The 13,449-nt window shown below is 44.8% G+C and overlaps 1 protein-coding gene across 2 annotated transcripts; it reads left to right on the top strand.

Annotated features, from left to right (window-relative positions):
- The first annotated feature begins 2,704 nt into the window (after positions 1-2,704).
- On the top strand, positions 2,705-12,742 carry med25 (mediator complex subunit 25). Of its 2 annotated transcripts, XM_088317931.1 has the most exons (20): positions 2,705-2,897; positions 3,235-3,375; positions 3,455-3,500; positions 3,874-3,998; positions 4,080-4,178; positions 4,332-4,452; positions 4,523-4,670; positions 5,140-5,264; positions 5,388-5,463; positions 5,931-6,196; positions 6,274-6,375; positions 7,190-7,275; positions 7,339-7,396; positions 7,532-7,639; positions 7,837-8,013; positions 11,017-11,127; positions 11,327-11,398; positions 11,686-11,856; positions 11,943-12,063; positions 12,379-12,742. In XM_088317931.1, exons 2-20 carry the CDS (start codon positions 3,251-3,253, stop codon positions 12,480-12,482), a joined length of 2,241 nt encoding a protein of 746 aa, XP_088174057.1. In that variant the 5' UTR covers positions 2,705-2,897; positions 3,235-3,250; the 3' UTR covers positions 12,483-12,742. The 2 variants fall into 2 exon arrangements, with proteins under 2 accessions (XP_088174057.1, XP_088174058.1); XM_088317932.1 differs by lacking the exon at positions 11,327-11,398.
- The last annotated feature ends 707 nt before the right edge of the window (positions 12,743-13,449 follow it).

Here is a 13,449-nt window from a genome sequence, read left to right as displayed (position 1 = left end):
TTAGCATCTATTTTTCCATCTAATATTTCAGTATATTTTTAATCAATATTAGGACTGTAATTGTTTTTTTAACATTGTCATATAGTTTTTGAAAAAATTCTATATTATCATCAATGTTTTTGTGTTATTTTCTGATATTTTGCCTGTCATATTTTTCTCCTATTTTCTTAATATTTTTTTTTTCCTAGTTGTGCCTTCACATATGCTTATTTTTACACCCTAATATTTTAGTTATTTTCTAATTGAGCCTTTTTTTTTTTGCATAATGTTTGAAGATTTTTTTTTTCCCAGCCCGTCTGTGCCTCTGGCTTCTGTCAGCACACCTCCAGTCCATATAAAATGTGTAGGATGCTGCCTGAAAAGGAGCACTGAGCGTATAGACCACGCATCTATATTTGTCTACCTGCATCGACCAAATGTACTCTGCATTAAGTCTGCGGTATGTAATTATTCAGTCACTTAGCCATGAATTCTTTATCTTAGCTGCATTTATTTTGCCCAAATGCAAAATGGAGCACGGCTTGACTTCTTTGCCTCCATCTGGACCCCCCCCCCAAACCCTTGATAGGATCCGTCATGTAGTCGTTTATCTCCTCCTTGAGCTGAAGATGGCCACGAGGAAGAAGAGCAATCTGGAAGGATGGCGGAAGATGACGATGAGGGGGGGGGCTGTGTGTGAGTGTGTGGGACAGAGCTGGATATAGACACACACAAACACGCACACGCACATACATGACGATGCACCACCCGAGAAGAAATATGATGGGGGGGTGAGGGTGTTATGAGGGGGTTAGCGTCTCCATGGCAACGCTCCCACCATCGAGAAGAGGGCAAAATAATCATTTAGTCACGAAGACATTTAACTCAGAAATATCTAAAATTTGCATTTTTTTTTTTACAAATAGTCTGTAGTTTTCAGTGAACATTGATGTAGAGTTTAAAAATTTTACTTTTGTTTATGGTCTTTTCCAACTGTTATACTTCATGTCATTTTTTCAGTATCAGGTTTGTTTTCAGCTATTTTTCAAAATACTTTTCACCAATATTTTGTCATTCACTGCCACAAATGTGTTTAATATTTTAGATTTCTATATTGTTTTATAAATATTTTTCTTTTACGATTTATCTATAATCTATCTGTGTAATATTTAATCGTTCTTTTGCGCCGTGTTAAAGTATGTTTTTTCTTTCTTAGATTATTCAGTGAGGTTGTTTTTCTGTCTGTTTTCCCCAAATATATTAGGGTTATGATTTTCTATTTTTCACGTCCCAGTAATATGTTTCTTTATTGTTTCCCAACATTTTTGTATTACTTTCTAACATTTTCGTTGTACGTTTTGTGTGGGACACGCGTGTATATAGACCCATTTATCACACACACACACTCACACACACACACACACGACGACCACAACTCACCCGCTCCAGAAGAAAAACGCGAAGGGAGGGGACGAGGAGGGTTGGCGTCTCCATGGCAACGCTCCCACCGTGCAGAAGAGAAAAAAAATCATTTAGTGGGAAAGACATTTGACTCAGTTCAGTGAGCTGAGAGAAGAGAGAGGGGGGAGTTGGTGCGAGGGTGTCTTGGTGGGGGTGCGAGGTGTTTCGACAACATACAGCGCGGATTAAGGCGCTGACAGGCCAGTCATTAGCCGCTAATGCTAATGTAGCTCATTAGCATAACAAGAGCAATGAATCACAGCCTGATGCTGCGACATTGCACGGAGCTTTGCCAATTACGTAACACAAAAAAATAAAAAAACATCCGTTCAAAGTCAAACCATGCAGGCCGCACTTGAAGATGAGTTTTAGCGTTATTGGCGCTCACTCACACAAGTTAGCCACTGATTAAAATGAAGTAAAACTACTGAGTTGCTGAAGATGCCAAATAGGAGGGCGTTTTGCGAGCTGTCCCACCATGCACAAAATTGAACTTTTTTTATAACTGAAATGTTACGGCTGTATATTCCTGCTCTATGGTTAGCAGTACTCATCGCTGACGCTGGTGACGCGAATGCAGGTGAATCGACTTGTGGTGCTGTCCCGCGATGATTACCTGTTGTGAACGCACCATCTGGCCCTCAGCATCCCATCTGGGCAGCGACGCCGCGGAGATGATTTGTCTCCATCACTGCGAGACCACATGACCGCCGTTTATCATCAGGTGTGTGATGCTTTGGTGGCTGGGCGCTGCAACATCAAAGACGCAAGAGAAAGAATAGCCAAATTGTTAAAAAAATAAATAAATAAATACGCAATACAACAGAGCTGTAAACAACTCAATTTTTTTCCACATCCCAACCTTGTATTGATTTGTTACATCCTCGTCTTCGCTCCACGTGTGGTGAAGCTTTATTTAATTCCGAAGAACTTGCATCTTAGCGCTACACAATTTCCAAGTAGCTTGCTCATCACTGAGACTGCGATTGATATTTTACGTCCTAATATGGTGTAATGTAATGTGTATTGATGAACGGACTTTAAATTCCCTGGTGGAGGCAGTAAACAAACTCCTCAACCCTCAAAGCCTCTTGAGTGTCAGAAATAATTTTTGAACAAGTGCAGATATTTGCTGACATCTACTGGACGATGTAGCGAGGGAGAAAAGTTTGCGGAAACTAAAATGTCCGCTAGGGGGCGGCAGAGACAGCATACCACCCCAAAATGGCGGACAAAGAAGAGCATAGACCTACGTCACTTCACCTTAGTGCTCCGCCACTTCCCTTGAAAGTACAACAAAGCGCTTCTATTAGCCATGCTGTGACAAGTCCGAGTCACGTTTTTTGGGTTATTTACTTCGTTTTTGAGTAATCCAAAAGCTTCATCTCCAGCCTGATTTATATGGCCAAAGGTTGTCATGTTGTGAAGGGACGGACGGACATTTTGGTTTGACTCGCGTGAGTTTAAACAAATCGGCGCCTGGCTAATGGCTACTATCAGTCAAGCATTTGCGTTGTTTCTCTATGTACTTTCGCTTTCAATTTGTCCATCTATGCCGCCTTTTTTTATGCGATAAGAGTTATAATAACGATCATGTGTTGTAGTTATTTTTGTAGCTATTTTTATTTATTTTTTGCCAACAGTGTCCGAAGCCAAATGCTGTCAAAGTTTTTTGTTGACATGACGTCACGGTCAATTCCCACAGTTGTTCAAGATACCTGCAAACCTTTAAGATCGTATCAAGAATATGAATGCAACTGGAGTTGATGCATTTGATGGTCCTCATGTGCGCAGGTCCACGGTGTCCCTCATGGAGGCTTCCACCAAGCCGGGCAGCAACCAAGTGGCTGATGTGGTCTTTGTCATTGAGGGCACAGCCAACTTGGGGCCATATTTTGAATCCCTCAGGAAGAATTATGTACTTCCAGCTATTGAGTAAGGCCATCATGAATAACGTTTTGTAGACCTTTATAAATAGAAGAACATAATTCATGCAATGCATGTGTTCCTGCAGGTATTTCAATGGAGGACCACCAGCGGAAACAGACTTTGGAGGCGATGTGAGTGTTTCTGCATTACCTTTTGGCAGTGTGATCATTTACTGTTCATCTACGGCTAAAATTACCACAGTCGCATTATAGCGGACATGGCCATTAGAGTAGTTTGCTCCAAGTTAAATATTTTCATGTCTTTCCTCTCTAAAATTAAATTTATTATTTAATCAAACATGTTGCCTTGGCTGGCTTTAGTGGTGATGAGTAATGGCTTTAGTTCTGTAATACGCTAGTATACTTTTGAAAACAAGACAACTTGGTGTTTTTGTAGTTTCTCCCCGATAAGAAAGAGAGGGAATTGTTTGAGCAAACAAACAACAATCATAAGCATACAGTTGTCGCTCATGCTTTTTTTTTTTCCTTCCACTTTTTCCTCCAGTACGGAGGGACTCAGTACGGCCTGGTGGTTTTCAACACGGTGGACTGCGCCCCCGAATCGTACGTCCAGTGTCACGCTCCCACCAGCTCGGCCTTCGAGTTTGTCTCCTGGATTGACAGCATCCAGTGAGTCCACTCTTTTTGCCACGCACGTGCTGTATATGTAAAAATGAGGGATCTCAAGTGTTCCCTTACTTTTCTACACAGATTCATGGGCGGAGGAGCGGAGAGTTGTAGTCTGATTGCGGAAGGCCTCTCAGTAGCCTTGCAGCTGTTTGATGACTTCAAGAAGATGCGGGAACAAATGTGAGACGCTTCATACACATTGTCTGGTTGCATACAGGCGGCAGCTACATAAAAATACAATCATAACTAAAAGAATAAGTAAATGAATTTATTAGTAACTTCCATGATGGTCATTTATACTCTACGGCGTCACTTTTCTTCTCCCATCACCAGAGGTCAGACACACAAAGTGTGCGTCCTGCTGTGTAACTCTCCGCCGTACTTGCTTCCTGCCGTGGAGAGTGTCAGCTACACGGGCTGCACTGCTGACAATCTGGTCAAAATCATCCGAGATGTGAGTTGTCCCAAACACTTGCAAATGTTGGCGTGTGAGCTATTTTTCACCTTAACGTTTTCTTTGCCAGAGAGGAATCCATTTCTCGGTGGTGGCGCCAAGGAAGCTGCCCGCCCTGAGATCTCTATTTGAGCGGGCGTCTCCAGTGGGGGGTGTTGTGGAGCCCCATCCAGACTACAGCCAAGACATGGTGCTGGTCAGGGGCATTTCACTGCCTGGTAGGTCATGCACGTGACAAAGTTGTATTTTTTAATTTTTATTTTTATATACGAGATATGTCATGACTTGAGTCAGTTACTGTTCCAGACCATTTATTTTTATTTTGTATTTCTCCGTTAAGTCAGGGGTGGGCAAACTTTTTCATTGGTGGTCCACAATGGGTTCTAAAATTTGACAGAGGTGCCGCACCAGGAGCAGACGGATGGAGTGTTTTGGTAACCTCACCTCATTGTAGAAAAAAAATACATTTAATTTGAAATGAAAGTGAACAAAATCATTACAACAATATATATGTCTTTGAAAAACCACAGTATTTAGAAATTATTCATTTAATGTTTTTCAAGTTCGGCGGGTCGGATTAAAACGACTAACGGGCCGCATGTGGCCCCCGGGCCATAGTTTGCCCACACCTGCGTGAATAATTTTTTATTTTTTATTTATTTATTTATTTTTCCCAATTTTTCTCAGTGTCGTCCGCCGGAGGTCCCGGGCCCCTGAAGCCTGTCCTTCCACCTCAGCCGCTGACTGTCAATCAGCCTCTGGTTGGGGGCCCCCAGGCGCCTCCCCCCATGAGCGCTACGCATCCTTATCAGGTGCACAGCCAGCGTCCAGCATCGGCAGTCTTAATTCACTGCGTTTTGCGTTTGGCCGCCGTTCAGCCGGGGCGAAAATATTTGACGCAGCTTTGTCTTCCTTTTTAATCCGCACGCCGACAGAATCCACCCACCATGACTGCTGCTCAGGTGGCTGCACAGATGGTTGTAGAGGCAGCCAAAGGCCAGAAGAACCGATGTGAGTTGCCAGCTGACTGTGTGTGTGTGTGTTTGCCAAGTTTCCACTTGTTTTGTCTTGTCTTGTTCTTGTTTGTGTGCTTGCTATTTAGAGGATATTCTCACCAAGAGTTTCACGCAAGAGCTGTTAATGCACGGGACTTTGCGAGTGATTATTAACATTGCAGAGACAGAATTTTTATTTTATTTTTTTTAAATCTCATTCAACAGGACAACATAAGACATGATTCAAAGGGATTTTTTTTCTTACAATTAAAAAAAAAAAAAATCAGAGACAGAAAAAAAAAAACATATGTATTCCACAATACAAAATCAATTCCAAGGGCTTTCCGAAATGAATTTTTAAAAAGATTTTTTAACTCTGTCCTGCAAACAAGCGCAATTCCTCTCATAAGTGAACAACTGTACCAGACTTTCCAACATGGCAAATTAAAATGACGAACGACGTGTTTTCCCGCTCTCCTCCAGTCGCGGGAATGGTCAGTGCGGGCTCGCCGTTTGCCGGCCAGCCGTCCATGCCGTCGCTGTCGGGGGTGAAGCTCAACCAGCCCAACATCTCCACCGTCACCACGGCCGCTCACCCCATGATGCCGCAGCAGCCGGGCGCCCCCAACCAGCAGCAGCAGGCGGTGCCGCCTCCCGGACAGCCGCCGCCCAATCAGCAGCCTCAGCCACCCACTCAGCAGCAGCCGGCGCCCAACCAGTCCACGCCGCCCACGGCACAACCCAACATGGTACAGATTTTAAACAAGTCTGTGTCCACATTGATGTATTTACGTTTGGATGTGGGAAACTTTTTTTTTTTTTTAAGTCGGGTGTGCAGGCTCCGCAAGGGAACCCCAATCCGATGGGGCAGCAACAGGTCATGGCCAACAAGATTGTGGCGTGGAGCGGCGTGCTGGAGTGGCAGGAGGTAAATCATTTTGAGGGCTTTATTTTATTTTATTTTTTAAGAGCTCAAAGTCACGGCAACCGCACACTATTGTCAACTTCACCGTCCGTCACTGGGGTGATTGCTCATTGTTCCTGAAGATGAACGGCGGCTTTCCTAGTGGGAAGTTGTCATGTTTTTTTTCTTCTTCCATTAAGACCCCCCCTCCCAAGTCCATTTGTTGTAATCGACACATGTGATTGAGGTCATGGCAGCGCTGTGTCCTCACAGGATGGACTACCGGGAGTGTCTTTTTTAGGATGAGATTATTTCCACGCCGTCGCTTCAGTGTCAACACCGTTAGGAAAGCTGCCTGTCTTGGAGGGAAAACTTGCAGAGCTCACAAGTCGCCACAAGAGCAAAGTTGGATCGACAATTAAGTGTCTTTAAATTCTTACAGATCAGGAAGGGGGAAATTAAGTAACATTCTTCATATTTTTGTATTAATTTAATAACAGGCAAAAGGCATAACATTAAAGAAAGTTCCAATAACAACTTTTAACTTTTAAATCTCTAAAAGCCCCCAATACTCGTGATCGATAATCAATACTCATTTAGTGAGTTGTATTTGCAAAACGTTGATCAAATTGTAAAGAACTATACAACAATATATTGACTCGTCCTAAAAATGAGCCGACTTCTCACGTAGAGCCAAAATAGAACGTGTCGGCGATGTTCCTCGTCGAATTACCTCGTGAAATGTTTCACCTCGTGACTTCGCAGGTGTTAGAAGAAGGGGAAAAAAAATTGTGTTTGAGTTGGACTGCGGCTTGCTCATGTTTTCTTTCTCTTGCAGAAGCCCAAAGCCTCGTCCATGGATTCGGCCACCAATCTGACCCGCTCTCTGCCGTGCCAAGTGCAGGTTAACCAGGGCGAGAACCTGTGAGTGGACCGCTTGCTCTTTGGCCACTTTTTTGTTTGTCGCTTACGCGTTTGTCTCCACAGGAACACGGACCAATGGCCGCAGAAGCTCATCATGCAGCTGATCCCTCAACAACTTTTGGTGAGCTGCTTTATTTTCAAATTGTTCTGTTGACTGCTTTGTGTTTTTTTTCACCACTTGTCTCTCTCTCTCTCTTTCTCTCTCTCGCTCGCTCTCTGTCTCTCTCTCTCTCTGTCGCTCTCTCTCCCTCCACAGACGACGTTGGGTCCTCTGTTCAGGAACTCTCGCATGGTTCAGTTTCTCTTCACCAACAAGGACATGGAGTCTCTCAAAGGCCTCTACCGCATTATGGCCAACGGTTTTGTAAGTTTCAAGATGTGTCTGAAAAAATAAAAAATAACGCTATAATATTGAATTAAAAAATAAATAAATCATCATACAATAATATAAAAAAAAAAGAATTGACATTTTTTGCCACATCTTTCGCCTTAATTCAATGGATATTCAGAAACATTTGCTTTCCACCGTATTCGGCTAAGCTTTTCTCCTTCTGCTACCAGGCCGGCTGCGTCCACTTCCCGCACACCACGTCGCCGTGCGAGGTGCGCGTCCTCATGTTGCTCTACTCGTCCAAGAAGCGCATCTTCATGGGCCTCATCCCCAACGACCAGAGCGGCTTCGTCAACGGCATCCGGCAAGTCATCACCAACCACAAACAGATCCAGAGTCACCGCGCGGTGAGTGTTAAAAGGGAGGCGCGAGGGGAGGGCGGGGGCGGTGCTCCGTTGGAGCAGAATGATAACGATGATGAGGAGGAGTTGACGTCGAGGAGCGCCGGGGGAGTTGACTGGTGTTCAAGCCGCATCGCTATTGACGTTTCATTCAGCGCAGGCTGCATTCCTGCAAGAGGCTAATGGCACTCGTGTTAGCTCAGTGACACAAGTGCTCATCATCAACCTCTCTGACTAATACAAAACTCTAAATTCTTTCTTTACGAGGCTATTTGTGCTCGTGTTTGGTTTTCAAGTGGTATTGTTTTTGTAAACACCCGATTTTTCACAGTGTGAAGGGGGAAAAGGCCAGCAGAAATGTCAGCCCTATTTTTATTTCTTTATTTTAATAATATATTTTTTTAAGAAAAATAAATGTAAAGACTCTGAATTTCGATATCAGTATCTAAATACATAATGTGATTTCCTTTATTCAAATCAGCAGTTAGGCATCACTGTTGTGTAGTTCAGTTGGATTTGGTCTGCTATAGAGCGCCTCATTGTTGGCAACGCCTCCGTGCACAAGACGGGGGAATTTTTTTATTTTATTTTTATTTATTTTATTTTCTTTTGCAAAGTCCAACTTGACAGCCAGAGTTTGGATAGAGTTTCAGGGCTGTCATTTCTGCTTTAGAGGGTCTCGTTGACCATCATGACTGGCGCAGATATTTTCCAGGCACCTGAGGCTTTAAGCACATATCTTTGCACCTCAAATATTTAGGCATAAGAAAGATGCTTGATGAAGTAGAATCAATTTAGCAGAGTCATGTAAGACTTGATTGATTTGACAGTTGAGCGGGTGTGGTTTCAGCCCATTCAGGGGACATGCACGCAGTGTTCCAGAGCGGTGAGAATGGCTTGATTTTTTTTTTTCACAATTTTGAGGGCTTGTATATGTCATGGAAATGTTGCATCAATTGGAACAAAACGTTACATTCCATTTTTTATGAGCCCCGGAATGTACCAAAATGCCCCAAAAACGGACTCTTCCTACCGAAACGGCAGCCCTGTTGCGTTTTCTCTAGCAAGGTTTGAAGGTCTAATAAACGGTTAAACAGTGCGTGTGAAGCCCAGTCGTGTAGTTGAGCAATGTTGAAAATGATAAGATTAGACAAAGCTAAAGTTGGACTGCCATGAATAATAGAGAGCTGGTAGCACAGATGTCACATATATTACATGAGACATGCCGTACACGCAGTGTGCCAATCTGCAGGGATGCAAGCACCGCCCCTTTCCTCCCCCCACCCCCCAATGGAGGTAAAACCACTTTTTCTGCTGCCTCTCACTGGAAAGTGAAGCCTGGCGCCGGGAATTTGTGACAAAAGCTTGATTTTGGTCCTCATCAGCGACCCTTTCTATGGTCTCACACTGCCTGCTCATTTGGATTGTGTGTTTGTGTGTGTGTTTTTTTTTGGGCTGCTGGTAATTTTGTGCGATATTATTGCTCAATTGAAACCACTTGTTCTAGTTGCGTGTGGGCAGAGCTTGGCAGCCAAATGCGAGGACTTGCCTTAAAACGCCAAACTCAAAGAAGTCATATACGGTGTCAGTTGCTGACAAAATGTTTCCCTGAGCAACATAAAATTTGTTCGCCGTAGCGGTCGTGAGTAAGCCCACAAAAATGCCTGGCCGATTTTTGTTATCACTTTTCAAATTCAATGAAATTGGGGTACGACTTCAATCAAGAATAAAAAAAAAAAAAAAAGTGGTATTGAAAAGGAAATAATACAAAAACTATACTGAGACTAGATTAAAATGTGCATTGCAAATAGCAGTGAGTAATATTTGTGTTTCAAGGCACCACTGTCAATGGAATCTTAGCCACGAACCCCCCAAAAAAAATAAAAAATTGAGCGTGTTGACTGAGCCATGTTGTACCGCAGTCTAACTCACGATACAGTATTATCCCGATTCTATTTGTATTGCTTGCTGGAAACGGTTGTTGTTTAGTCATCCTGCTAATTTTACATCCGGACAAAGTGCGTGTGCGTCTTGAACATTTAGAGGCAGAAGAACGCATAAAACAATTATGATCCTCCCCACCCTCTCTCTCTCTCCCGCCGCCTCTTGTGTATCATCACATATTCAGTGTTGCATCGCTAATAAAGGGCGCCACGGCAGCAGCAATCTTGAGGCATAATTAAAATTTCAATTTGCACACAGTCACCGGGATGGGCTCGATGGGACCACACGCTCCTCATAAAGCGTGATGCGTTTCCCTGGAAAGTGTGTCTGACATCCCGGGGCCGCCACTTTAGGATCTCCGCATCTTCTCGCATGTTCGCACTGCGCCGCCATGATTTGTGAGGCTCGCGCAGTAGAGCCCCCCCCCCCCGCATCATCTGACATGCTCGTTCATCATGTCGTCACATCTAAATTGCTTTCCTCTTCCTCTTTCTCCTCTTGTTCTGCTGGATGGAACGCGTTCAATTAGTTGAAATAATGACACTTTTAGGACTAATAACTGTCTGGCTTGATAGATGGCGGAATAACTTGCATAAATCTGCTACATCCTCCCGCATTACCTTTTAATGTCATAAAAGTACAAGACTTAATTAGGAATTTAGATTCCGCTTGAATTTTGCCGGGAAAATGTAAGAAAAAGCTTTGATTCTCCACACCAGCAGGTGGCAGTGTGTACGCTCTCGGGCCAACATGCTTTTGCATTTGAAAAATGGAATGTTTGACAAGTGCAGGTGTCAAGGAACTCATTTTTATTTTTCTTTATTTGCATATTTATTCAAATAAATATTGTAATATATGATTAAACTATTTTTGCTTTTTATTTTTTTGTCAATTTTTCATGTAATTTAAAAAAATATATATATATTTTTTAAATGCATTTTTACATTGATTTTGAGTGTTAAAAGCACAAAAAATCCAGAGTATTTTAGCTTGAATTCAGGTAAAAATGTGATAACTACGAAGTATCTTACAGATGATGATATGATGACTTTACTGTTCTGACAGTTGGGCGTCGGCGGCGGTCCGATGCAGCCCGGTCAAGTCCCCCCCAACCAGAACTTCCTCAACCGCCCCCCCGGCCCCATCCCCGTCTCCCACGGCAACGTGCAGCAGCAGGTCGGTGACAACAACAACAACAGCAGCAACAACACACAATCACACACACACTGCCTGGTGCTGCTGACTTGCGTGCATGTAGTCCTGCTCGCCTCCTTTAATGAACTCTTTGGTTCTTCTCCAAAACACCGCCAACACCCTTCCTGCTCCTACTCCTACTTCCTCTCCTCCTTCTCCTCCTCTTCTTCCTCCTGTCCAGTCGGTGGTGGTGGGCATGCCCCCGGTTAGTCAGGTCACTATGATGGAGGAGCAGCAGAGACAGAACAACATGGTGAGCGATTCTTACATGGACAGTTCATGTGATGTGTGCTAAGACATTTTGACAAGCTCATACGCACTTTCTCTTAAACTTTGGTGTCTTGCGATACAAGAGACCCGACTAATTAATCTTTCTAAAGCTGCATGCCAACACGCTTAATGTGCTCCTACTGAATAAATTATTGGCATACATGTATTCATAGAAAATATTCATAGTGACTTGTCTTTGTGCGCGAGTGACAAACAAGCGCCCGTAAAGAGCCGGCGGGTGTGACTCACACTTGTGAACTTTGACCTCAGATGAGCATGAGAGCCGCTGGGCCAAACAGCCAGCAGCCGCCCGTCAGCGGGGCGCCGCCCAATCAGGTGACGCAAGGTGGCCAGGCTCCGCCCCAGGGGCCTATCCTGCGCTTGGCCAACCCGGGGGCCAACCCGCAACTGCGCAGTCTTCTCCTCAGCCAGCAGCAGCCGGTAAGAATGCAGCCTGACGTTCGGCATGCCCGCCTGGGACCTTGGTGGCGGTTCAACTTTGTCATTCCCCCCCGCCCTTCTCACAGCAGGGGGGGGTGTCCCACATGCCCGGGATGATGTCGCACCAGGGACTCGGCCAGCAGATGGTCCACTCGGCTCCCGGAGCGGGCGCTCAAATGCAGGCGCAGTGGAGGCAACCCATGCCAGGTTGGACGCATTCAGTAAAAAATTCTTTCGTTCAATATCACATTCAAGCTGGGCGAGACCCTGTTCCGCGCGTCCTCATTGGAAATTCTACTTGACGAATAAATACGTTTGCGGCACTAAAAGATAGGAGTCGGGTTGACGAATACAACACATCCATTACAGTCTACAGTGGTTGACTTCTTTTTACATTTGCCTGGTAGGTAGGAATGTTAACATTTTAGGAGGACTCTTTTTTTTGTGTTGGAGGCTTGTAAATGTTACATTTTTACATTTGATTTCATTAAAATGACAAACTTGGTCCTTATTTGTGCGCAGGTCAGATGCTGATGTCTGGAGCTCAGCGGGGGGCGGTACCGCAACCCGGGATGCCCCAAGTCTCCAGCGTCATGGAGGACGAAATCCTCATGGACCTCATTTAAGGGAACTTTGGGAGCGGGTCAAATCCTGGACTTGTGTTGCCGCTTTTTGGACTCTTTTGTATTTATATTTCTTCGCAGACCTTGGACATAATTACCGAACAAATGACAAGATAGACGGGAGTTTGCGTGAAGCTAACGTTGGTCTGGTTAGATCTCACGCACACATACATGGACACACAGGAAGTAGTCGTAGTGACGCATCAGTAAACATGGCTAGGTGTTTAACAATTAATTTGACAAAATAAACACAGTCCGCTGTCTGCTTTTTTTTTCCTGTTTGCAGCCAAACTGTGTCAGCGTGTTAATTTTAACCGCTCCAATATGTCGCCCCCTCCCGCTTGGCACAGCCGTCACTTGTGGCCAAGTAGTCCTACCAGATGGCGTCGCTCGGCCGCCAATAGGGCCAACCAGGAAGTGACGTCGCCGTCCGTCACCTGGGGAGATGGTTGCTTGGATACGGCGACAGTGGGCTCTTGTTTTTGCCACTCGTGGCTTGCTTATCTTTTTCTTATTTTCTTTCCCTCCTTCCTCCCTTACTTAGATGGACATTCGGCCCCCTCACTTAGTTGACTTCTTCAAGCGCCCTTACTAGTGCCCGTTCACTAAGACCACCCACCTCGATCTCTTCACCCGCTACTATTTACCTAACTGGGCTCATTATCCCCCCTCCCCCCTCCACTACCTTTCACTAAATGTCCTTTACTAAGTACGCTTCACTAGGGAGCGGTAACGAGGCCCGCTTCACTGAATACCCCTTCGTAGGATCCTGTCACGAGACCCCCGGCACTAAGGCCCCCTCATTAGGCCCTCCTTACTCCGTCCCCCTTCACTTGGCCTCTTCATTGGGCTGTTTCTCATCCCTCGACCAGCGGCAGGTCCCTCGGAGTCCGTCTCGCCGTCGCTCCCGCCTACCTCCCTCTGTCTCGCCACCTCCGTCTTTCTGCCCCCGTCGCTATTAGCGGCTGCG

The sequence above is a fragment of the Idiotropiscis lumnitzeri genome, chromosome 15 (assembly GCF_059441095.1).
Source record: "Idiotropiscis lumnitzeri isolate Australia: NSW breed Sydney's pygmy pipehorse chromosome 15, RoL_Ilum_1.0, whole genome shotgun sequence".
NCBI classification, from domain to species: Eukaryota; Metazoa; Chordata; class Actinopteri; order Syngnathiformes; family Syngnathidae; genus Idiotropiscis; species Idiotropiscis lumnitzeri.
Note: the sequence above shows the minus strand (reverse complement) of the source record. Positions and strands in the feature narration are given on the sequence as shown.

Excerpts from the sequence above, each read along its gene's own strand:
- med25 (XM_088317931.1), top strand. The coding sequence starts at position 3,251 with ATGGAGGCTTCCACCAAGCCGGGCAGCAACCAAGTGGCTGATGTGGTC. Across the intron at positions 7,276-7,338 it reads GTTAACCAGGGCGAGAACCT|GAACACGGACCAATGGCCGC; the intron begins GTGAGTGGACCG and ends TTGTCTCCACAG. Across the intron at positions 7,640-7,836 it reads GCATTATGGCCAACGGTTTT|GCCGGCTGCGTCCACTTCCC; the intron begins GTAAGTTTCAAG and ends TTCTGCTACCAG.